This window comes from Myxine glutinosa, chromosome 2 (assembly GCF_964187855.1).
Source record: "Myxine glutinosa chromosome 2, kmMyxGlut1.1, whole genome shotgun sequence".
NCBI classification, from domain to species: Eukaryota; Metazoa; Chordata; class Myxini; order Myxiniformes; family Myxinidae; genus Myxine; species Myxine glutinosa.
The window spans coordinates 118236067-118262838 of NC_136262.1; the positions used below are offsets into that span (position 1 = coordinate 118236067).

The 26772-nt window shown below is 44.9% G+C and overlaps 1 protein-coding gene across 4 annotated transcripts in view; it reads left to right on the forward strand.

Annotated features, from left to right (window-relative positions):
• The window catches only part of ZBTB17 (zinc finger and BTB domain containing 17), a 50238-nt gene extending 23815 nt beyond the window's left edge, over positions 1-26423 (forward strand). For 2 of the 4 annotated variants that reach the window (XM_078771547.1, XM_078771548.1), the window contains exons 6-16: positions 3733-3971; positions 4222-4364; positions 10586-10671; positions 11226-11440; positions 11641-11728; positions 13239-13355; positions 15666-15786; positions 15922-16052; positions 20579-20947; positions 23148-23234; positions 24577-26423. In XM_078771547.1, the coding sequence (XP_078627673.1) occupies positions 3733-3971; positions 4222-4364; positions 10586-10671; positions 11226-11440; positions 11641-11728; positions 13239-13355; positions 15666-15786; positions 15922-16052; positions 20579-20947; positions 23148-23234; positions 24577-24725 (1745 nt within the window). In that variant the 3' untranslated portion in view covers positions 24726-26423. The remainder of the gene's footprint in view (positions 1-3732; positions 3972-4221; positions 4365-10585; positions 10672-11225; positions 11441-11640; positions 11729-13238; positions 13356-15665; positions 15787-15921; positions 16053-20578; positions 20948-23147; positions 23235-24576) is intronic. The other 2 variants (XM_078771549.1, XM_078771550.1) reach the window with 2 other exon arrangements.
• The last annotated feature ends 349 nt before the right edge of the window (positions 26424-26772 follow it).

Genomic DNA, 26772 nt, shown 5'->3' on the forward strand with positions numbered 1-26772 from the left:
TTGTGAGGAGGCCTAGATCTGGGAAGGGTATAAAACAATTTCTAGAATGTTGAAATTTCGCAAGAGCACAGTGAGCTCTATCATTAGGAAATGGAAAGAATATGGAACGACCCAGACTCTTCCTAGAGCTGGCCGTCCGACCAAATTGAGCAACCGGGCAATAAGGCAGTGACCAATAACCCAATGACCACTCTGACATAACTACAGAGTTCCTTGGCTGAGATGGGAGAACCTGCCGGAATGACAACAGTCTCTGCAGCATTTCACAAATCTAGGCTTTATGGGAGAGTGGCCAGACGGAAGCCATTCCTGAGAAAAAGGCACATGACAACATGCCTAAAGATTCTGTGGTCCTGATGAGACGAAAATTGAACTCTTTTGCCTGAATGCAAAGTGCTACATCTGGCGGAAACTGAGCACAGCTCATCACTTATCCAACACGATCCTTACAGTGAAACATGGTGGTGGCAGCATCATGCTATGGAGATGCTTTTCAGTGGCAGGGACTAGGAGACTTGTGAGGATAGAGGGGAAATGAATGAAGCCAAATACAGGCAAATCCTTGGGGAAAACCTGCTTCAGAGTACAAAAGACCTTCGACTGTAGCAAAGATTTACGGTCCAACAGGACAATGACCCCAAGCATACAGCTATGCAATACTGAATGGCAAAAACTCATCAAGGGGGGATATCTCCCTCCTACATACTGATTCATTTTTACTGAATGTTTTACATTTAGTAAAAACTCCCCAAGTCCAGATGTGCAAAGGCGATGCAGACAAACCCAAGAAGACTTGAAGCTGTAATCGCTGCGAAATGCGGTTCTATGACGTGTTGACTCAGGGGGTTGAATACTTATGTAAATTACATATTTCTGTATTTCCTTTTTAATTATTTTGTAGAAATTTCTAAAAACAAAATTCCACATTGACATTATGGAGTATTATGTGTAGATAAGTGACAAACAAGTCCAGATGTGCAAAGGTGATACAGACAAACCCAAGAAGACATGAAGCTGTAATCGCTGCGAAATGCGGTTCTATGACGTGTTGACTCAGGGGGTTGAATACTTATGTAAATTACATATTTCTGTATTTCCTTTTTAATTATTTTGTAGAAATTTCTAAAAACAAAATTCCACATTGACATTATGGAGTATTATGTGTAGATAAGTGACAAACAAGTCCAGATGTGCAAAGGTGATACAGACAAACCCAAGAAGACATGAAGCTGTAATCGCTGCGAAATGCGGTTCTATGAAGTGTTGACTCAGGGGGTTGAATACTTATGTAAATTACATATTTCTGTATTTCCTTTTTAATTATTTTGTAGAAATTTCTAAAAACAAAATTCCACGTTGACATTATGGAGTATTATGTGTAGATAAGTGACAAAAAGATCTCAATTTAATCCGTTTTAAATTCAGGCTGTAGCAACAAAATGTATAAAAGTCGAGGGGTGTCAATACTTTCTGAAGGTACTGTAGGTATGTGGGAGGGGTGGGTTGAGGAGAATCAGTATGTATGATGGGGCGGTTGAGGAGCTTTGGTATGTGGGTACTGGAGGTGAGGATCTTGGGTGTAATTAATTTTCGATATGACTACCAACCCACGTAACGCATCGTTGCATTACAATGAGGCTTTTCTGTATTTTAATGTTACCGGTGTTGGTAACACTTTTTTTTAGCATCGTACCAGGACACGAAGCTTTATTTGGATATTGCTTGTTTGTTCTCAAAGCACCTGGTTGTTGTTAAGATTATCAAAGGCCTGCCTGCCTTCTATCTAGCCCAAGGTGAACTATCCCTTAGTCCAGTTTAGCATCGGCTCACGTTTAGCACAAGCACAACCTTATCTCGAAACTAGTCTCACCTCCAGCTATATCTGGAGAATGTTGCAGAATAACTACGTGCAACGCAAACATACATTTGACTAAACTGGGACACGGACGGAAATATTGTATGTATTTTGTTTTCATTCAGAGGACAAACGCCATGGAAAAGCCGGCGAACAGGGGGTGTGAAAGGTCAATGCAGTGACAGTAGTTTGGAAAGGAGCGAGCAGACAAGAAACACAAAGACAAAAACATGAAAGGTTAGCGAACATAGTAGTCTAACGTACATGAACTAAAGGGTTGTTGGGAATGTGTTACAGAGTAATACTGTAACTGCGTGGTAGTTGTAAAGAAGTCGAGTAAAAGGCCTCATCAACTCCGGTCGCCTTGTTATGGAAAGGATGTGGCTAGGTTGGACAAGGCTCGGTGTAGATAGACGAGATTGGTTCAAACGCTGACGACGGGTCAGACGGGACAGGACCATTTACATTGTCGGTATAAAAACCACTTTTAGAGGCCATTTTTCCCCGCAAAGCGGGGGTTGGCCTTTTTCGGGCACCGTGGTTGTTGTTGTTTTTTGGTCCCCTTTTTGAAGCAATGTTTTACGGCCGGATGCCCTTCCTGCCGCCAACCCTGTTTGTCGCCTTTTACGACAAACAGGGAATTACCAGTGAACTGGTACTCAATTAGCCGACCTCGGAAGGATGACGGGCTGAGTCAACCCCCCTGGCGTTAATTCAGCGATCGACCGGGATTCGAACCCAGGATCCTAGGATCCTAAGCCCTGACCGCTAAGGCAACACCAGGCTAAGACACAAGTAATTAGAATATTAAATAGGATAAACAAAATAACTAAAGTAGTTTTCTTGTTTTGAAGCGGAGGTGGATATAATAATTAAATGGCCTGTCCGGAGGATCTGGAAGATCACAAAAAGAACACATGAGATGGAATCTCATCGCTTGTGAATTAAAAAAAAAATTCTCGTATCTGGATCTGGATCTTCATCAAAATCGAATCAATTCTTCCTGGTCACACACCAAACCTGTCCACCAAGTTTTGTCTGAATCCGTCACCCTAACAGACACAAATGAACAGGGTGAAAACAAAACCTCCCTCCACCTTCGGTGATTGCCTGGGATGAGTGGCATCATGTACGGTTGTTTTCATTTTATTTCATTTCTCCTAATTAGGTTTGCACAAGCATGTACACAAGGCACTTTGCTGCAGGAGGAGGCCCTTTGGCCCATCATGCCTGTGCTGTATCACCACCCAATGGATAATCCAACAGTTCATCAGACTAAAATTCATTTGGGAAGGGAGGAGAACATTATGACGGGCACAGACATCACCAGGTTGATACACAGTATGGAAGGGAACCTATTCCTAAGTTTAAAACAAATATTCGACATATGTGGCCACATTGCACTGATCGTTGTCATTCTACTGTGTTCTCGTTTCTCGGTCCATTTCGGCTTTTGTAATCTTTGATGATTTATTGGTATGTTTGTCCAATATGTTGTCCAATTAAGCCCCTCTCCCCTCCTTGTTTTATAAACTAAATAATAAGAGGACCAGTGTGTGTCCACACAAACTGTGTGTGGTTGTCCAAGTCCTATTTCTGTGTCTTGTCATACTGTTCAAGACCGGTGCTGGTGAAAACTTTTGTAAGCGTACACGGTCTTTGCACAATGCCCCTTCTATGGGTAGTGGTCGATGGTAGTGTTTTTTGGGATCTATCCTTCCTGTGTTTGCTGATACCATATCTCCGCGCTGACATGTGATGTGTTTTGTACTTCAGCCTCTGGGTGTGGGCATACGCAAGCTTGGTGTGAATAATCGCCTTTTCCTGTGTCCTCATTTCCTTGCATTCCCTTGTATTTCCTTTTTTCTGTGGTGCAGACAGTGCTGACAGTGCTGACAGCTGCGAAGATGTGGAAATGCAATCGGCTATGTATGGCAGCCATCCTGCAGAAAAGCTTGGGAGAGGAAAAGCGTGGGAATATGAGAACGTGGGAGAGGGCAAGGAAGAGCAGCTAGAACAAGACACAGCCGGCGAAGACCTTGGGTCCGGACGGGCGAGGAGTTATGCAGACCGATCGGAAAGCAAGGTCTACAGCAGCACTTTACACAAATGTGAGGTGCGGACCGTTTGCACGTACTGATCGCCCACACCACACGTACCATGCCCAAACGTCGATTGCGTGACCCTCGATACCCGTGCATTGCCAGCGAAACTAGATTTCTGCACGCGATCCGACGAAGCCGGGAGAGAAAGATGGCAATGATTACATGAAAACCCGATAGATGGACAAAGAGGGGAAAGATGCAGCAATGGCCAAAAGACGTGAACAAAAAAAAACGTTCATCGCTGTGTTTGGTTTTTCTCAGGAATGTGGAAAGGAGTTCACGCACACGGGCAACTACAAGCGACATGTCCGTATCCACACGGGAGAGAGGCCGTACGTGTGCACCGAGTGCCACCGTGCTTTCTCCGATCCGGCCGCTTGCAAGGCACACTTAAAAACTCACAGGTTTGACGCTGTTCAATATGCTCACCGGATCGTGCTCCAGGAACCAAATGTATTCCAAGCTGTTTGTGAACCTCGGCACTCTCCATGATACCTGTCCTTATTCCACAACATTCAAGGCTACGGACGATGCCAGTATTAACAGCTATCTACAGGCCCTAATCGCACCTCGATCATCATTACCTTGTGCTCGTGAAGCGAAAAGCGGGGTTAAGCATTCGTTTACGTACGTACGTGTTCCGTGTGCCGTGCGCCGTACGTGGCTGCATTTTAAAAATTCATTTTCTCTGCAATTCTTGGTCCAATTGACATGAAATTTTCACCATAGGACGGCCTCCTCCTGTAGAATATTTTAATGATTATTATGACATCACAGGTCACGTGGTACAGGCGCCATCTTGGAAAAACTTCGCACCTCTATATCTCTGAAACCACTCCCTGGAAAAAGATTGAGACCTGGTTCATTGTCAAGTACTCCCCATGGGGAATAAGATATGTTAATGATGATGTCATCGGTGCCTTCGTTATGATGTCATAATTCGACAAGTACAACACTTATCGATCATTATTTTTTTTTAAAATCAGCAACTGTTGGTCTGATGGACACCAAATTTTCACCATAGGAGGGCCTCCTCCTTTAGAATATTTTAATAATCATGACGTCATAGGTCATGTGATACAGGCGCCATCTTTGAAAAACCGAAAAACTTTGCACCTCTATATATAACAAACCGCTGCATGGAAAAAATTGAAACATGGCTCATTGTAAAGAACTCCATATGGGGAATAGGTGTTGTTAACGATGACATCATTGGTGCCATAATTATGACGTCATAATTCGACAGGGACAACGCTTAGTCTGATCAGTTTGAAATTAGTCCTTGAGCCAGACCAAAAGTAATGCTCCGGCGGGGGGAGTAATTCTCATTATGATTTTCCATTAGACCAATGTCTCAAGTGTCAGAAAAGGTGTGATGCACATCTGAGAACGGTAGCTTAGTGCCCGGATGGACGCCATCTTTGAAACCACCCAGCTCGAAAATGCCCATTTGGTGGGGTACATTGTTGCACGTGTATCTGGACTTCTATACTAGCTATCGATGTGCGGTTGACGACTAAATATACGTCCGATGTGTACCGTCTAAATAAAAAATAATATGAAGCATTTTGTTTTAGATTAATTATTATAAAAATCAATTATCGAAAAAAAATCATATATTTTTCAATATTTTATTATTAGACTTGTACTTTTTTTAGTGAAACAACACTGGTATGATTTTCCAAATTATGCATTGTGCTACACCGTTTATCTGTCTATTAAAATAACTCAAAAACGAAAACATATCATCCACCACGAGTTTACAACAAATAAATGTAAAGAGGCATAAAATGACTTAGGCCGCCGCTGGCATTATCTATTCTGACGATAACGCAAGTTAGGAATGTCGTACGGAGAGGATTTTAACACCATACGATATCTAATAAGCAGGCGGAAATTGTTACATAGGAAATCTGCACTTTGGTGGCCATCTTGGATTTCAAAATGGCCGCCAATTATATTAATTATTCATTACTAGAGTTTGGAAAGACGTATGGAGCTGATTTTAACACCATACGATGTATATTCCTAATAAGCAAGCGGAGGTATCATTGAACATGTCATGTTTTAGTCAAATAACACCGGTATGATCTTCCAAATTATACATTTTGCTAAACCGTTTATCTGTCTATAAAGATTTTCAGGCAATTTGGCCTGCATTATAATAGAGAACAACATATGCTATACAATATACAGTGCACACAAAGTTAATCATCAGAGTCGCCATCAGAGTCATTGGCATCCTGAGCCACGATAGCATCATCCTGCACCATGTTGGAGCATCCCTGCAGCTTACACACAACAGTGCACTTCAACCCATTCAGTATGCAGGAGCAATCTGACGGTCGACACGTCCTTCTGCATGTGCATGAGATGAGATTCAAGACGACATCTGGAGCTGGTAGACCCGCCATCCATCGGATTGTGAGCGAACCGCCATCATCGAGTTCCCAACCATGTCCTGCTGATGGTGTTGGGACGTCTGGTAGGTTTTCAAGGCTGCGTCGCCAGATAGCCGCCTGATAGTTGGCCCTAAGCGTATGCTGCATCAAGGAGTCTTCACAAGGCGGCAATTGTCCAGATTCGATCTGGCCCTTCTTTGCACAGAACATGTGATAACGGAGCGAATTAACACCGACGATCTTCGTGTTCTTGGCGTACAGCTGACACGTGAAGGCCTGAATGCTATTGAAGACGTCTGTTGGTACATTCCATGAAGATCCCAGATCTGTGAATGCTTGAAGATACAGCTCATTCGCTTGCACAAGCTTCAAAGCCTTTATCTTTCCTTGGCTAGCCAGAGCACTAACAGTGTCACACCCGCTCCATGCATGAAGCCCTGGCAATGCACTGCAAACTCCAGACCCCAATACCGCAGCCAACTTTCCAACGTCGATCATTCTGACTCGAACCTTTGTTCCTCGTCTGATGAAGAGCTGACTATCGATGGTTCTGCTGAGATGAAGACTGATGATCAGAACGTCGGTGTCATCTGCCACTAAGATGATCGTCTTGTAGTGGGTAGCGGCGTGCTTTGCGTGGAGAAACATACGCGTGTCTGCTTCCTCGTGGCTACATTCGAGTGCTTGCACCAACTTCCACCTATCGCGGGTCAGTACCAGACATTTTTCACCACAGGTGACATACAGTGTTCTGTTGCCTAGCTTTTCGCGATTTGTTTCATGTTTCCACGACTCCGCCAGAAACACAACCAGTTTCTCCTTTGTCTGGCTGCAAGCAAGGAGACGCCGCCAGTTCATGATTTTGTGTGCGGGTCTGATCTCGCTGAAACTGATGCCTTCATTTGAACCGCGGTTCACACGCTCAGCTGCTTTGATGGATTCTTCTGTGTATGTGTCAAAGACAACATCGATGCGCTCATTGCCTTGACCAGCGTGAAGCGCTGCAGCAAGGATGCGGTCAGATAGTTCTTCGAACGTGTCGTTCTCGCCATGCATCTTTTGTATGAGAGCCATCGCATCAATTATTGTTGCACTTCGCTTGTCAACGTTCTCGGCTGGTTCCACAAGACCTTCCATGTGTTTCGCAAGTGCAGCTTTGTTCGTTTTTTTCATTGACCCTTTCACGCTCAAGCTGAAGTGATGACATGATGTTCAGAGCTTCTCTGAGGATTTCTTGCACTGTTGCCATATCTGTGGCAGGCGCGTTTATAGTCCGGCAGGTAGCCAACTACATCTTCCGTCACCTGAACACGATCTCTAGTCATGATGTTGAAACCAGTCCACGAACTGATTGTCTGGTCGCATGGTTCCAGCATGCGAGTCATAATCCATACGTGATTTCGGCGCTGCGCAAGGGATGTTGCGCCTGCAAGAGTGTCAGAAAGATCTGCAGGCTTGATTGCAGGTGGGCCCTCTCGTTTCCCACCGCTGTATATTGGAACTAAATCGCTGGATGACGGGATAGATCGCTTCTTATCTGCTTTGGATACTGCCGATGGAGGTTGGGGCGGCAAACACGACTGCGACTTCGGTTGGACGATGATACCGTTGACGCGATGCGATGTTCCGCCACCACTCAGCGATTCCTCTAGCCTGTCGATGTTATCGAATGCTAATACAGTCGGGACCGAAGGGTGCACATGTGACGGAAGTGGTACTGTATCTTTCTCCACACTTGCTAATTTGTCTATGCATAGCGCTGTCTCGATTTCTTCCAGAACTGTGTACGAACATCCGTGCCCGAGTCGATTCAATATTCTGATGACCTCTGTATTACCGGTGAGCGTTTTCATGACCCACGGAAGTAGGACATGCTTCGATGGTCTGATGGTACCCCGGTGTACAGCATTGATGATATCTTGAGCCATCGACCATACCAGTGTGTCGGCACGTGCAGAGCTACCCCCACTCCCGCAAATCAAAGTATGCAGAAATACACGAAGAGAATCTGGTATCTTCACGTAATCTGAAGTGAGTTCTGCTGGCTGAGGCGGCCAACGTTCATTGTAATGAGCATCTTTGATCTGGTGTCGCAGTGAAGTAGCTGCACGCACAATGTTACTTTCACCGTCCGTTCGTTCAAATGCTTTCACTTCTGCTTTCAGGTTTACGCACTCTGCAGCAATCTCTCGCTTTGTCAGATTATCGGGCATCAAGTATACACGGTGTTTCACATTGAAGAAGATGAGCGATTCTCCAAACTCTCTTTGTAATGTGCGCTGCAGATTCTTCTTGATGGAGTCACGAACATCAACTGAAAATGTATCTGAAGACAGGATATCTGTTGCAACATCAACTATTGGAACAATCCTCGGGTTCAAGAACAAGTCAGTGCGAATGAAATTGAATATACATCGTATCATTTCTTTTTTCTCGATATTATCTTCAATGTCAGTTTCTACTTGAGGTTTTTGGGGCCGTGTGTAGTTTCTATAGCAGGAGAAGTGGTAGTGAGCCTCAGCTGCAACCATATCTCGTGTAGTCAATGCCAAAACTCTCATCATTGCGAGCTGTCGCAGCATCTCTTATTGTCTTATCTGCTCGAAGTTCAACAGCCAAGACAACTGTTTCACGGGTACGACTGCCTTTTATGAATTTTGAAGCACGCTGGCAAAAAATGCATTTATCATCGTAGACCGTTGAAGTTGATCCTGTCTCTTCCCGTGATGATCGCCGTCGCACCGCATCGCCAGTATCAACTGAAGAACTTCTAGCTGCATTGGTCAAAGTAGCTAGGTGGTTTTTGTGAGTGAAGTCTGATCTACAAGCCCTATGGTATAATATTGGAATATTAGGAAGTTCAACTGCGCCTTCTTGGACTAGCTTTAGAATTGGATAAAAGTTTCTAACTGCGGCTGCGTCATACAATGTCTTCCAAGAACTGTTGCCCGCTGCCTTGCTTAGTTCAGAGAGTGGCGACTTCTTGCTGCACAGGATGCACGTTCCGGACTCAGGTTCAATCTTCGCCCGTTTCGCATCGACACCGGCCATCTCAGCTGAAAGAACAAAAAGACTGACGTTAGATTACTCCGATATCCGAAAAGCTCGCCAGCTTACATAGACATACTCATCCAAGTCAGTGAACATGTTAGATGGCGCCACAATACAACTCTATAATAGAGTTGTATGTGGCGCCATCTAACATGTTCACTTTTAGTTCTTAAGCCACCCACCCCCCCCCCCCCCCCCCCCTCAGAAATTAATCAGGTCACCGCAACAAATCTCAGACTGAGATATAGAATATAGAATATAGATATAGAATAGACTGACGTCACTTTCGGCACTGGGTTCTGTGGGTTGATTTATCGGCGGGAAATTCCAACTGACATAGTTTCGGTTTGTGGAAAGTGCATGCCTTTTCATATATTTTTTGTGTAAACTCGTGGTGGATGATATGTTTTAGTTTTTGAGTTATTTTTATAGACAGATAAACGGTGTAGCACAATGCATAATTTGGAAAATCATACCAGTGTTGTTTCACTAAAAAAAGTACAAGTCTAATAATAAAATATTGAAAAATATATGATTTTTTTTCGATAATTGATTTTTAGAATAATTAATCTAAAACAAAATGCTTCATATTATTTTTTATTTAGACGGTACACATCGGACGTATATTTAGTCGTCAACCGCACATCGATAGCTAGTATAGAAGTCCAGATACACGTGCAACAATGTACCCCACCAAATGGGCATTTTCGAGCTGGGTGGTTTCAAAGATGGCGTCCATCCGGGCACTAAGCTACCGTTCTCAGATGTCCATCACACCTTTTCTGACACTTGAGACATTGGTCTAATGGAAAATCATAATGAGAATTACTCCCCCCGCCGGAGCATTCACTTCAAAATATGGCCGGTTGGCTCAAGGACTAAATGTATTGAGCGTGATCTATGCAACAATTATATTTGAGAATATAAATTTATGATGTCATCGCTCACGTGGTCTGGCAGCCATATTGGATTAAAAAAAAATGTTCAAAAACAGAAGAGTTGGCTCGCAATAAGTTGACTGCAGGGTAAGTATTCTATGAATACCATCTAGGTATACAAGTTGTCTATGTCTCCATCCCTCACCTTATCATATGGATGTTTTTCTGCCCGCCACTACGTCTATTTTAACTCCATTCTGCTCCCCACGCCCCCACCTTCCTCTGTCTTTGTAGTCCAGTGAAGCCACATGTGTGCTCAACATGTGGGAAGAGCTATCGTTTGGTCAGCCTGCTTAACCAGCACTGTAAACGGCACTCTGGTTTGTACAATCTTCGTACAAATGACACTCGCACTACTGTACACGGGTTATTGAGTAGAGGTGTGCTCGACAAGGAGAGACCGGGTGTTTATTGACGAGTGAGTGAAGTGTGGTGCAGAAGTAAGAACGACATGTGGTGAGAAGCTGGGTGTGGTTTAGGTGTGAAAGAAGAACCGGGTGTAGACAAAGATGTAGAGAGGGAAGAGCGAGGTGTGGTGGAAGAGTGGTGTGGAGAACGAAGACCAGAGTGTGCTGAAGGAGGTGTGGTGGAAGAGTGGTGTGGAGAACGAAGACCAGAGTGTGCTGAAGGAGGTGTGGTGGAAGAGTGGTGTTGTGTGGTGGATTCGATCATGGAGGGTGGATCGTGTAAGAGTAGGAATGGTGGTTGGTGAGAAGGGATGGAGTGGAGTGGAGCGTTGTGAAGATTGATGATTAATGAAGTGCGTGTACACGTGCGTGGTACACAGATCAATGAAATGTTCCTTGGATATGTTAACTTGCTTTGGATGGATTGGTTCTTGGTGACGTCATCATTGTCATGGTTGCTATTCCAGGTGAACTGGCATTTCCGTGTGGAAATTGTGGAAAGGTGTTCTCCTCGTCGGGAAATCTGAAGCGCCATGAGTTGGTGCACACGGGGGAGAGACCGTACCCTTGCACATACTGCAGCCGCACGTTTTCCGACCCGACGGCACGCACTCGACACTTGGAAACGCACGATCGGGACAAGATCCATGGGTGTGATCACTGTGGAAAACTCTTCAACCAGGTGTGCGCCCCCTTAGAACATGACGCACAACATACACACCACGTGATTATTTACAGAACATACGGTACCAGCTCGCCTAGCTTTGTGTTTACCTGATGAATTTTCACACGATTCTCTCAGGTGGCACACTCAAAGGAAACATTTGTATACACAATCTGATGAACATTTTTGCACACAAATATAATTATTTTTGTGTGCAGATGGGTAACCTGAGAGCTCACCTGAAAATGCACCAACACGACAGCCCACTCAAGTGCTCAGTGTGCGGAAAACTCTTCACCACCTCGGGTTAGTCGACCTGTCCTGGTTTCTGGTCCACAGGCTAATGTTTTTTTTTTTTTGTTGTTTTTTCTTGTATACAAGATCGAGGCTCGTGAAAGAGCGAACATTAATCACACAGAAAGACAAACCGACACATAAAACATATAACATGGGGAGCGGTAGACAAGATGGGGAGAGAGGGGGAAGGACACAAACACAACATTTGAGAGCAGGGACATCGAGAGATCTGTGGGAGGGAGAGGGCTTTGGGGGGGGGAGGCATGGGAAGGGGGGGTGGGAGAGGTATAAAACATATGGACACTGCCAGGACTTCCAGGAAAAAAGTTGGAATTTCAAACAAGGTGGATCTGGGATGAATTAGCGGGGGTAGAAAAGATCAAGGTTTTGGATGGGGGAAGATAAGAGATGGTGGTGAACAGCTGTTTTAAAGACCTGGAGGGAGGAGTGGGATTGAAGGGAGTGTGGGACTTTGTTCCAGAGGCGGGAGAAAAGAGGAATGAAAGAGTGAAGGTGAGCAGAGAGCCGAGATTTCGGCAGTTTAACCATCAGAGGGTTGCTGGCAGATCTTGTGCGACCTGTAGGAATATTTGGGGGACAAAGCACAGAGAGCTGGGGGAGCAAGGCCGGAGAGGAGTCGGTAGAAGACAGAAAGACCACCTACCTGTCTGCGGTGAGTGAGTGAAAGGCCCTCGGAGATAGCTTCATCATGGGAGATTCCAATGATTTTGAACGCTTTGGTTTCAACAGCGTGAAGCCGAGCTAGGTGTGAGGCAGGAGCACTGGCCCATAGGGGAGAACAGTATTCCATTGAGCTGTGGATGAAAGCCTTGTATGTGGTGAGGAACAATGTTGTTGTTGCTCTACTTACCTCAAAATTCATTCATGATGGAGTTCAAACAGGTAGAAGAAGAAGCAGAACCACCTTTAGAGGCCGTTTTATGAAAAGAGAGAGGAAAAAAACATCCATTTGAGAGCATGGTGTGCTGGGGGTATCTGAGTGGTGGAGAGAGTGGTCTTGAGTGACATGATATCTGCAACCTGATTTGTGAGGACAACTATCAGATTGTGTATGATCTTCAGGTAATCCAGGCACGTATGTGCTGCCGGCTCAGGTGCTTTGTGTACACACAGCTCTTGCCTCCGCTTGTTGCGTTGACCACACGACCAAATGTACCATTGCCACCATTGCTGTAACTTTCTGAATCACGTGACTCTAGAACTGAAGTTTGCTTTTTCCGTGAAATTTTTTGACAAACGAAAGCATTTTAATTTTGGGGGCAGCACTTGTCTCATCATGCCTCTAATTTGTGTCCTCACCGTTATGACGTCATCAATCTCCGTTAAGATATCCGTGAGTGCGTGCACACGCAAATGTTCTTTTCCCTTTATCCTTTTTGTAATGGATTTCCCGTCACTCAAATACCTGTTATTGGTTGTTCAATGTTGGGTCATGAGTTTTTAACGGCATGGTTAGTTTTTCCGGTTCATGGTTACCTGTGCGTTTCTGTATTCACAGGAAATCTAAAGCGTCATTTGCGCACTCACAGTGGTGAGAGGCCGTATGTGTGCGCTCATTGCCAGCGTCCGTTCTCCGATCAAGGGGCATTGCAGAGGCATATCCGGATCCACACTGGTACAAACTTTTTGGCCTGTGCCAATTTTAAAATAATAATAATAATAATAATTCATTTATTTTGTATAGCGCTTTTCCAGAAGCCCAAAAGCGCTTTGACAGAGTGGAAAACATAATGCATAACAATACATGAAAACAACAATTGCAAAAAGACAAGAATCAATAGGGAAATATTTAAAGCAAAAGGAGGGAGAAGGAGAAGAGATAGTCAGGGGTTAAATGCTGTGGGTTGAATGTTGAATGCAGTGTTGAACAGGTGGGTCTTTAGTGATGTTTTGAATGTGGTGAGTGAGGAGGAGTCTCTGATGGTGTGAGGTAGTGAGTTCCAGAGGGTGGGAGCAGCGATGGGGAAGGCCCTGTCCCCCCAGGATCTGAATTTGGTCCGGATGGAGGGGGTCAGGAGGTTGGTACCAGCAGAGCGGAGGTTGTGGGTGGGAGTGTGTCTGGAGAGGAGGTCAGCCAGGTAGGATGGGGCCAGGTTATGGAGGGCTTTGTATGTCAAGAGGAGGATTTTGTACTGGATTCTCTGGGGGATGGGGAGCCAGTGAAGCTTGTAAAGGACGGGGGTGATGTGGTCACGGGTCCGGGAATGGGTGAGTAGACGGGCAGCGGAGTTCAGAATGTATTGGAGTTTATTGGTGATTTTTGAGGGTGAACCATAGAGGAGGCTATTGCAGTAGTCCAGACGGGAGGTGATGAAGGCGTGGATGAGGGTTTCTGCAGCCACGGAGGAGAGGGATGAGCGAAGACGGGCAATGTTTTTCAGGTGAAAGAAGGCTGACTTTGTGATCTGTTTAGTGTATGAATGGGCAAAAAACATTGTGAGGGTCGTTTTACCTGCACCACCGAAGGTGGGCGGAGGTTATGTTTTTACCCCTGTCTGTCTGTCTGTGAACAGGATATCTCAAAAAGTTGTGGACGGATTCGGACAAAATTTGGTGTACAGGTTGGGGACGAATCGATTCGATTTTAGTGAAGATCCGAATACGGATCCAGATACGAGGATTTTTTAAATTCCTGAGTGGTTCTTCACCATTGAGTGATGGGGCTAAAACCGACATATAGCACGATACCTCAAAAAGTTGTGGACAATTTATGACAAAACTAGGTGGACGAGTTGGTTAGATGACAAGAACAAGGGATTAGGTTTTGGTTCAGGTCCGAATACAGACCCGGCTTATCGGTGGGATACAAAACATAAACTGTTCAACCTGGCGGAGGTATGCTCTCTACTGAGTGCCATTCTAGTTCTTGATGTGTTGCATCACTGTACCTTGTGTGTGTTGTATGTGATGTGAGTGTGTACTGTATGTGCCATGTGTGTTTGATGCATATTATCTGTGTTATGTGATGTTTGCGATGCAATTTCAATCATCATCAGCTAATGCATATTGGACCAGGATTCGATAAAGGAATTCAATCTGCTGCTGGCATAATTTAGGTGTGTAGTTGCATTGCTGATTCATTTCCCCCTGTAGAATGTAGAATTTGTTCCGATTGCTGGCAACAATCGCCCACTCTTTGTGATAGACGCCATTGGGTCTACAACATTCACCATTTGATGCTGTCGGACAGGTCCCCAGCTTACTGTCCATGGATCTGACTTTCTGTCTTCTACCGACTCCTCTCCAGCCTTGCCCCCCCAGCTCTCTCTGGGCTCTGTCCCCCAAATATTCCTACAGGTCGCACAAGATCTGCCAGCATCCCTCTTCTGGTTAAACTGCCAAAATCAAGACTCTCTGCTCACCTTCACTCCTTCATTCCTCTTTTCTCCTGCCTCTGGAACAAACTCCCTCACTCTCTTCAATCCCACTCCTCCCTCCAGGTCTTTAAAACAGCTGTTCACCACCATCTCTTATCTTCCCCCATCCATAACCTTGATCTTTTCTACCCCCGCTAATTTCACCCCAGATCCACTTTTTTGAAATACCAACTTCTTTCCTCGTAGTCTTTGCAGTGTCCTTGTGTTTTATACTTCTCCCACTCCCCCCCCCCCCCCTTCCCACGCCTCCTCCCCCCAAGCCCTCTCCCTCTCACAGATCTCCCGATGTCCCTGCTCTCAAATGTTGTGTTTGTGTGCTTCCCCCTCTCTCCCCATCTTGTCTACCGCTCCCCTTAGTATATATTTTATGTGTCTGTTTGATTTTTTTGTGTGATAAATGTTAGCTCTTTCATGAGCCTCGATCCTGTATACAAAAAAAAAAAAAATCCTCGAGATGGCAAGGTGTTCTATCCTTCCTGATACACCACCATACCTGTGAAACAGTGCTACATTTTATAGTCACGTTGTGAATCGTGTTTTGGGTGCAGGTGAGAAGCCATGCGTGTGTCGTCAGTGTGGCAAGAGCTTCACACAGGCAAGCTCGCTGATCGCACATGCACGACAACACACGGGAGAGAGACCGTATGTCTGCGACCGCTGCGGCAAGAGGTAATGTGGTTAGAACTACTCACCACTACTCTCAGCCAGCCACTAGTGGCATCGAATCGGATCCATGAAGTTTGACGCATTGTACCCATTAACCGTGCTGCCGATAAGTACCAAGCAGTACCACGTGTTTTGCAGGTTCACACAGTCCAGTCAGCTGGCTAATCACATTCGCCATCACGACAACATTCGGCCACACACGTGTGCCGTGTGCTTGAAAGCCTTTGTTAACGCCGGCGATCTATCGAAGCATCTTATCATCCACACAGGCACGTCACCTGCCCCTCTTTTCTGTTTTATATATTTTTTAGGAAACTGTCAGGTTCAGGTTGTTTGGAGATCATGGCAGATAGAGAAAGTTTCAACTGCACAAGATTACTGATGTGGATCTTAAACGTACTTTGGGTCAAACATAGAAAATATTTGCAAATGGATGAGGTTTCATCACAATATCAGAAAGATTAGTGCTGGATTCGAGCAAAAGCAACACAATTGCAGTTCTCGCTGGACTTGATTAGTCCAATGCACTTCTCTACCACAGTCTATACCGGAAGCATTACGACCATTTAAAACATGGCCGTTATCAATGCAATGATGCAGAATCGAACTGCCACGATTAGGGTTAGGGTATTCCTCACATCTCACTGCAAAACATTTGTACATGTTTTTTGAAGGTATTCCTCACATGTGACCTCCTTCACCTATAACAGTGTTTAGTTTGATCTTTTCAGTGGTTTCAGTGTTTAGTTTAAATACGTTTATTCCACAGCGTATCACTTCAAACTCTCATTCTAACGCATGAAGTCATTTAAAATCGAGCTGCTGCACATGTTATCGAGACGTCTTGCTCTCAAGGCCAACACATTCACTTCAATTACAAAAAATAGCCCCCCGAGTGGGCTGACGGTCATCTTTTGAGGTTGTAGTTCAGACATCTGCTGATTTGGGGAGGCGTTACTGAAAACGTTGCATTTAAAGCTCGTATGGAGTTTGTGAAAAAACATCTTGATGATGTTTCTAAAACAGGCATGTGGAGAAAAGTTTTGTGGTCAGATGAGACAAAAATTGAACTTTTTGGTCTAAAGTTCAAAGTGTTACGTCTGTCGTAAGTCTAATACTGTACATCATCCAGTCAATACCATCTCCACTGTCAAGCATGGTGGTGGCAGCATCATGTTATGGAGCTGTTTTTCATCAGCAGGGACTGGCAAGATTGTCAGGATAGAATGGGAAACAGATGGTGCAAAGTACAGGAGAATCCTTGATGAAAACCTGCTTGAGTCAGTCATGAATCTGAAACTGGGTCAGAGATTCACATTTCAACAGGAGAAAGATCCGAAGCACAAAGCTAAAACCACACTGGAGTGGCTAAAAAGAAGAAAATAAATGTTCTTGAGTGGCCCAGCCAAAATCCTGACTTAATCCCAATTGAACGTTTATGGTGAGACTTGACGATTTCAGTCCATCAACGATCCGCATCAAATTTGGCAGAACTGGAGCCATTTTCACGTGAGGAATAAGCAAAGATTTCACCATCTCACTGCAAAGCTTGTGGAGACCTACCCACATGAAGAATGGGTAAAGATTTCACCATCTCACTGCAAAGCTGGTGGAGACCTACCCACATGAAGAATGGGTAAAGATTTCACCACCTCACTGCAAAGCTGGTGGAGACCTACCCACATGAAGAATGGGTAAAGATTTCACCACCTCACTGCAAAGCTGGTGGAGACCTACCCACATGAAGAATGGGTAAAGATTTCACCATCTCACTGCAAATCTGGTGGAGACCTACCCACATGAAGAATGGGTAAAGATTTCACCACCTCACTGCAAAGCTGGTGGAGACCTACCCACATGAAGAATGGGTAAAGATTTCACCATCTCACTGCAAAGCTGGTGGAGACCTACCCACATGAAGAATGGGTAAAGATTTCACCATCTCACTGCAAAGCTTGTGGAGACCTACCCACATGAAGAATGGGTAAAGATTTCACCACCTCACTGCAAATCTGGTGGAGACCTACCCACATGAAGAATGGGTAAAGATTTCACCATCTCACTGCAAAGCTGGTGGAGACCTACCCACATGAAGAATGGGTAAAGATTTCACCATCTCACTGCAAAGCTTGTGGAGACCTACCCACATGAAGAATGTGCAAAGATTTCACCATCTCACTGCAAAGCTGGTGGAGACCTACCCACATGAAGAATGGGTAAAGATTTCACCATCTCACTGCAAAGCTGGTGGAGACCTACCCACATGAATAATGGGTAAAGATTTCACCACCTCACTGCAAAGCTGGTGGAGACCTACCCACATCAAGAATGGGCAAGGATTTCACCACCTCACTGCAAAGCTGGTGGAGACCTACCCACATGAATAATGGGTAAAGATTTCACCACCTCACTGCAAAGCTGGTGGAGACCTACCCACATCAAGAATGGGCAAGGATTTCACCACCTCACTGCAAAGCTGGTGGAGACCTACCCACATGAATAATGGGTAAAGATTTCACCACCTCACTGCAAAGCTGGTGGAGACCTACCCACATCAAGAATGGGCAAGGATTTCACCACCTCACTGCAAAGCTGGTGGAGACCTACCCACATGAATAATGGGTAAAGATTTCACCATCTCACTGCAAAGCTGGTGGAGACCTACCCACATCAAGAATGGGCAAGGATTTCACCATCTCACTGCAATGCTGGTAGAGTTACCGACATGAATAATGGGTAAAGATTTCACCACCTCACTGCAAAGCTGGTCGAGTTACCCACATGAAGAATGGGTAAAGATTTCACCATCTCACTGCAAAGCTGGTAGAGTTACCCACATGATGAATGGGTAAAGATTTCACCATCTCACTGCAAAGCTGGTGGAGACCTACCCACATGAAGAATGGGTAAAGATTTCACCATCTCACTGCAAAGCTGGTAGAGTTACCCACATGAAGAATGGGTAAAGATTTCACCATCTCACTGCAAAGCTGGTGGAGACCTACCCACATGATGAATGGGTAAAGATTTCACCACCTCACTGCAAAGCTGGTAGAGTTACCCACATGATGAATGGGTAAAGATTTCACCATCTCACTGCAAAGCTGGTAGAGTTACCCACATGAAGAATGGGTAAATATTTCACCATCTCACTGCAAAGCTGGTAGAGTTACCCACATGAAGAATGGGTAAATATTTCACCATCTCACTGCAAAGCTGGTAGAGTTACCCACATGAAGAATGGGTAAAGATTTCACCATCTCACTGCAAAGCTGGTAGAGTTACCCACATGAAGAATGGGAAAAGATTTCACCATCTCACTGCAAAGCTGGTAGAGTTACCCACATGAAGAATGGGAAAAGATTTCACCATCTCACTGCAATGCTGGTAGAGTTACCCACATGAAGAATGGGTAAAGATTTCACCATCTCACTGCAAATCTGGTAGAGTTACCCACATGAAGAATGGGTAAAGATTTCACCATCTCACTGCAATCTGGTAGAGTTACCCACATGAAGAATGGGTCAATATTTCACCATCTCACTGCAAAGCTGGTAGAGTTACCCACATGAAGAATGGGTAAAGATTTCACCATCTCACTGCAAATCTGGTAGAGTTACCCACATGAAGAATGGGTAAATATTTCACCATCTCACTGCAAAGCTGGTAGAGTTACCCACATGAAGAATGGGTAAAGATTTCACCATCTCACTGCAAATCTGGTAGAGTTACCCACATGAAGAATGGGAAAAGATTTCACCATCTCACTGCAAAGCTGGTAGAGTTACCCACATGAAGAATGGGTCAATATTTCACCATCTCACTGCAAAGCTGGTAGAGTTACCCACATGATGAATGGGTAAAGATTTCACCATCTCACTGCAAAGCTGGTAGAGTTACCCACATGAAGAATGGGTCAATATTTCACCATCTCACTGCAAAGCTGGTAGAGTTACCCACATAATGAATGGGTCAATATTTCACCATCTCACTGCAAAGCTGGTAGAGTTACCCACATGAAGAATGGGTAAAGATTTCACCATCTCACTGCAAAGCTGGTAGAGTTACCCACATGAAGAATGGGTAAAGATTTCACCATCTCACTGCAAAGCTGGTAGAGTTACCCACATGAAGAATGGGTAAAGATTTCACCATCTCACTGCAAAGCTGGTAGAGTTACCCACATGAAGAATGGGTAAAGATTTCACCATCTCACTGCAAAGCTGGTAGAGTTACCCACATGAAGAATGGGTAAAGATTTCACCATCTCACTGCAAAGCTGGTAGAGTTACCCACATGAAGAATGGGTAAAGATTTCACCATCTCACTGCAAAGCTGGTGGAGACCTACCCACATGAAGAATGGGTAAAGATTTCACCATCTCACTGCAAAGCTGGTAGAGTTACCCACATGATGAATGGGTAAAGATTTCACCATCTCACTGCAAAGCTGGTGGAGACCTACCTCCCAAAAAGACTTGTAGCAGTCATTGCTGCAAAAGGTGCTTCCACCAAGTGCTGACTGCTGAATACTTTTACAACCAGTGAACTTTGATTTGTACATGTTTTTTGAAGGTATTCCTCACATGTGACCTCCTTCACCTATAACAGTGTTTAGTTTGATCTTTTCAGTGGTGAATAGAAAGTTAATTTGGAAAACTTATTTCTACTTAATTTGGAATTTATCTAAATGTGGCATTTATTGGTAAGGGGCGAATACTTTTGAAAGCCACTGTAAACCATTGTCATTTGTGTTGTTTTCACTTTGTTGTAATAATTACTTGCTTTTTGCACAGGTGAGAAACCGTACTTGTGCGACACCTGTGGCCGTGGATTTAACCGTGTGGATAACCTACGCTCGCACGTCAGAACCGTCCACCATGGCGGGACAGACACACGAGACGACAGTAGAGAAGATTTCCAGGCGGACGGAGAAGGAGGGACTGGAGAGGCCACGGCTTGGCGGGACGGACAGGTGGAAGATCGGGGCGATGTCGAGAGGGTGAGCAGAATAGAAAGCTCTGAAAAAACAAAAGCCCAGGAAGATTTTGAACTCCAGACGAATGCTGTTACTGCCGATGGAGATGGTGACGTGGTCGCTCTAGCTACAGAGGCAGTGGCTGCTTTGGCTGCTGAAGGTGTGTCCATGGTGGCGCAATTTACAGGTGGGTAACATGCAGGTCGTGCTAATTGAGCTTGATTACGTAGCGAAGCAGCGGACAAAAGGGCTGTGTTCGTTACATTTAAATGCAGACAGTCTCCAATCATTCCTAAACAGGATCTCCTGAACCTCCTGAGATCAAAACAAATAAAACGTTTCCATTGCTTGAAGAGTAAACCTTCTGATCGATCGGTCAGAAATATGCTTTATTTTTGATAGGAAGAAGGTTTATCGCATAGGAGAAACGTATGATGAATTAAATAAAATATATTTAACAATATTTGTACTTATAAAATTCTCTTTTACATGTAGTGAATGTCACGACCAATAAATGAACCACAAGAACACGTACGCTACTCACACACACAAGATGGGCGTTAATCTTAGCCTATTGGTTACAATATTCTCACTCTCATTTAGCACAAGTCACCCAGGAGGTCTCTTGTATGATACTGTCCCTCCATACAGGTATACTGTATGATCCTGACCCACCATAAAGGTCTCCTGTATGATCCTGACCCACCATAAAGGTCTCCTGTATGATCCTGACCCACCATAAAGGTCTCCTGTATGATCCTGTCCCTCCATACAAGTCTACTGTATGATCCTGACCCACCATAAAGGTCTCCTGTATGATCTTGTCCCTCCATACAAGTCTACTGTATGATCCTGTCCCTCCATACATGTCTCCTGTATGATCCTGTCCCTCCATACATGTTTACTGTATGATCCTGTCCCTCCATACATGTCTCCTGTATGATCCTGTCCCTCCATACAAGTCTCCTGTATGATCTTGTCTCCACATTCAGATTGTGATATAACTTTTTTCTACAAGTCAATATTTATAATGGGGGTCAGGTCTTATTGTGTTTGTTTTTTTTGGAAAATGGTTGGGTCATGGGGTCATTCATATGGCTCTATTCATTTTAATTATAAAATATCAGCCGCCAATGGAAAGAAGAGAGGCCACCAAATCACTGACTTAGTTTTGTTTTTTTCCTAGGGAGCACTACAGGATGCAAAGATGCACGGAATCTCGTCATGTGGTGCAGAATATAAAAGACCACTGTAGATTTTGACGTTTTCAGTTTGGTGTTCAATTAATTTTGCTCTTTTCAAGAAATATTCATCAGGTTGACCCAATATATGCCTTTTTGAGTAAAAAAAAAGTGTCATTTTATTTAGTTTTAGGCAATTGTATTCAGATCATTTTCTCGCAAACTGATGTTCAGTTCATGAACAACGTATTTTTCGTCCAATATATACCAGAATCGATCTTTTCAGATGTTGCCTGCAGCTAACCAGTTAACGAGGTCGGTTTATCCAGACATGACTAAGTGTTAGTCAGTAGTTGGTCTGCTCTTCAGCTGGTGTAATGTGTTGTGCCTGCTATGATCAAGTGAACCAGAATTATATTACTCTGTTGCTGGTATGATTAAGAGACGTGGCCTGCAGAGACTCGGAGGATGAGGCCAGCGACATTTGCTGTATCCTGCCCGTTCTGCCACCGACAAAACGAAGGAAGAGAACAAACTCCGAAAAATGTCTTTGTCAAGAAGATATGGAGGAGGTTCTTCGAAAGGCAAAAGCGTCTTCCATAGAGACCGATTTCGGCACTGCATCATAGGCAGGATGAGCGCTGAGCATTTGCTGCCAGATTTAGGGGCACCGAAAACTGCAGATATAAGCTGGAGCTCGAATTGCTACATGATGTGCACAAGCACAACCCGGATGTCATTCAGAAGAGACGTGGGCCATCTCATTCTCCTTCGGAAGCATCAGGATCTGATGCGATAAACACAAGCCGGCTAGGGAGACAAATCTGTGCTCCGTTCTTTGTGACATTTGTTGCCACATGGGTCAAGCAGACCTACAGCAAGGTCTTCACCTAGTACTTGGTGGAGGGTTTAAAGATGGGGAAAAGTGTGTGGACATCACAAAAGGGAAGTGTGACATAATGCAGACCCTGGCATCTGACCATGAAGACGCGGACATAAAAATGCTGCTGAATGCCAGGAATGCTACCTCTAAAACTGACAGACTTATTATCCAGTCTACTTCAGTGGGTGTACACACATCATGGTTATACTTCAGTGATGACATACAGCGAGATAAACCATGGACAGTTTTCCAAGTGGGAATAATTGTATTTGTCTGTTTGAGAATTACTGTGTGTGTGTGTTTGTGTGTGTTCACGTGACCAGTACTTCCAATGGAGGCCAGTGGAGCTGACGAGATGGAAATGCTTAAAACAGAGATTTCAAGAGCAGCAGAACAGATGCATGAAACAGGTAATGTTTACAGGTGTATAAGCTTTATCCTCATAAAGCTGATGCAATAATGATGAACGTCCTGTTACCCCAGGTTCAACTCTGACATCCCGAGTTGAACTCGAACGTAATGGAATACTCAGATGATTTTCCTTTCATATAAAATATAAAGACTGTTCTTTGTGCTTCAGCAACCCTGAACCTAACTGGCAGGTATTAATACATCCAGACACACTTCCTGGTTTTTTTCTTTTGGGGTTATTTCTCCTAAATAACATAGTGGGTCCCAGTGTCCGGCCATCCGGCCATACCTTAACATTTAACGAAAACATCTCCTCACAAACGACCCGGCTGATTATGGACTTAATTTGGTATGACGCATCAGGATGGAAAGATCCCAGCGAGTTGTGCTTCCCATTGGGATCTTATCATTTAAAGGGGGGTAAAAGATGAGTTTTGCCCAAAAGATGGGTTTCACCTCAAATTCAGGTAATTTCTTTGAAAAATCTTCTCAGAAACTGTTGGGGGAAATAACCGTCGATGCCCCACGTCCCTATTTTTTGTTTGTTTACTGTACAAAGTGTAGGCTCGTGGAAGAGTGAGGTGATGGAATGTAAAAGGTAATGAACTGGCAGTTGTACAGTGGGGCTGAAGTTGGATGCAAGAAGCAAGGGGATCAATGAACAGGAAAAGAGGAGAGAGGGAGGGAGAGAGTGAGAGAAGGGAAGGCAACACAGAAACCTGCAAATAAGAGGGCTGAGTTAAGAGGGGTTAATGGGGGTAAATATATCGCGTAGAGAGGTGACATGAGATGTTGGTGTCCCACCTGATTTTGAAGTCCTGGAGGAAACGATGTGATTGAACCATTTCAGGAATAATTCCAAGAAAAGAGGAACAAATTAAGAGTGGAGGTGGGGGAGAGGGGTGTGTGTGGGGTAGTACATGGATTACCTGGACACAATAACTCCTGTACAGAAGTTTACGTGAGTGGCAAAGACGTAGGTTAGGGTGTTTTAATCTGGGTCTTGTAGCTTGGGGACTGTAGGGTATGCAGTATTTCCGTTTATGATGGAACTCATATCAAAACACACACACACCTTCCTTAACCTTCACTCACGGCATGAAAATGTACCCTCCATTGCTATTATCATGATAATAATAATAATGATATATTATTTATGTAGCAGTTTTCAAATACAAAGAAATGTCAAAGTGCTGAACAAGGGAAAAATCAGTCGGTCAGGTAAAAAAGACAAAAAAGAAATGTAATAAGGATCAAAGTAGAGAAGAGTCAAATTACATTTTTTTTAAAACCAATATTGATGAAAAGGAAAAAAAAATGATCTGTTTTTATTCCATACAGACCCCACGGCTTGTATCGTGTACGTGTGCGACTCGTGTGGACAGAAGTTCAGCGATGCCGCCGGACTGGCCGGTCACGTCGGTGCTCATAATGTACAGGCCCTGGTCATGGTCCATGAAGAACCGGACGAGTGGCAAGGTGTAGTGTGATGCCCCTCTCTCTGGGCCTGGTCATGATCCATGAAGAAACGGATGAGTGGCAAGGTGTCGTGTGATGCTCCTCTCTCTGGGCCTGGTCATGGTCCATGAAGAAACGGATGAGTGGCAAGGTGTCGTGTGATGCTCCTCTCTCTGGGCCTGGTCATGGTCCATGAAGAAACGGATGAGTGGCAAGGTGTCGTGTGATGCTCCTCTCTCTGGGCCTGGTCATGGTCCATGAAGAACCGGACGAGTCGCAAGGTGTCGTGTGATGCTCCTCTCTCTGGGCCTGGTCATGGTCCATGGAGAAACGGAAGAGTGGCAAGGTGTCGTGTGATGCTCCTCTCTCTGGGCCTGGTCATGGTCCATGAAGAAAAGGATGAGTGGCAAGGTGTCGTGTGATGCTCTTCTCTCCGGGCCTGGTCATGGTCCATGAAGAAACGGACGAGTGGCAAGGTATCGTGTGATGCCCCTCTCCGGGCCTGGTCATGGTCCATGAAGAAACGGACGAGTGGCAAGGTGTCGTGTGATGCTCCTCTCTCTGGGCCTGGTCATGGTCCATGAAGAAACGGACGAGTGGCAAGGTGTTGTGTGATGCTCCTCTCTCCGGGCCTGGTCATGGTCCATGAAGAAACGGACGAGTGGCAAGGTGTTGTGTGATGCTCCTCTCTCCGGGTCTGGTCATGGTCCATGAAGAAACGGAGGAGTGGCAAGGTGTCGTGTGATGCCCCTCTCTCTGGGACTGGTCATGGTCCATGAAGAAACGGACGAGTGGCAAGGTGTGCGTGTGATGCTCCTCTCTCTGGGTCTGGTTATGGTCCATGAAGAAACAGACAAGTGGCGAGGTGTAGTGTGATGCTCCTCTCTCTGGGCCTGGTCATGATCCATGAAGAAACGGACGAGTGGCAAGGTGTCGTGTGATGCTCTTCTCTCCAGGCCTGGTCATGGTCCATGAAGAAACAGACTAGTGGCAAGGTGTCGTGTGATGCTCCTCTCTCTGGCCCTGGTCATGGTCCATGAAGAAACGGATGAGTGGCAAGGTGTAGTGTGATGCTCCTCTCACTGGCCCTGGCCATGGTCCATGAAGAAACGGACGAGTGGCAAGGTGTCGTGTGATGCTCCTCTCTTTGGCCCTGGTCATGGTCCATGAAGAAACGGACGAGTGGCAAGGTGTCGTGTGATGCTCCTCTCTCTGGGCCTAGTCATGGTCCATGAAGAACCGGACGAGTCGCAAGGTGTCGTGTGATGCTCCTCTCTCTGGGCCTGGTCATGGTCCATGAAGAAACGGACGAGTGGCAAGGTGTCGTGTGATGCCCCTCTCCGGGCCTGGTCATGGTCCATGAAGAAACGGACGAGTGGCAAGGTCTCGTGTGATGCTCTTCTCTCCAGGCCTGGTTATGGTCCATGAAGAAACGGACGAGTGGCAAGGTGTCGTGTGATGCCCGTCTCATTGGGCCTGGTGCCCCATGCCTTTGTCACGTGTTAGTTCCATTTTCGATTGTTTGTTAGCGAGTGTACTGTGTCCACCATGTTATACTATGTGAAACATTTAAAAATTATATTTTCACAAAGGATAAATAAAACCATGAGTATTTGTTTATTAACCTGAATGCAAATGTTCAGAGATTTTGCAATCGACTTAAGTTGCAGGTGAAATGAAAAAAACTAAAAAGATTATAATGGTTTAATAAAACCAAAGTGTACAGGTAATGCAGTATGCCCTGTGGTTAATTGCAACTTGATAATTGGAAAAGCCATTCCACTGGCATTATGTAAGCTGGGACATTAGGTAAGCAGGTGCATTAGGTAAGCTGGGATATTAGGTAAGCTGGGACATTAGGTAAGTGGGGCATTAGCTGAGCTGGGACATTAGGTAAGTGGTGGGGGCATTAGGTAAGCTGGGACATTAGGTAAGCAGGGGCATTTGGTAAGCTGGGACATTAGGTAAACAGGGGCATTAGGTGAACAGGGGCATTAGGCGAACGGGGGCATTAGGTGAACAGGGGCATTAGGTGAACAGGGGCATTAGGTAAACGGACATTAGGTAAACGGACATTAG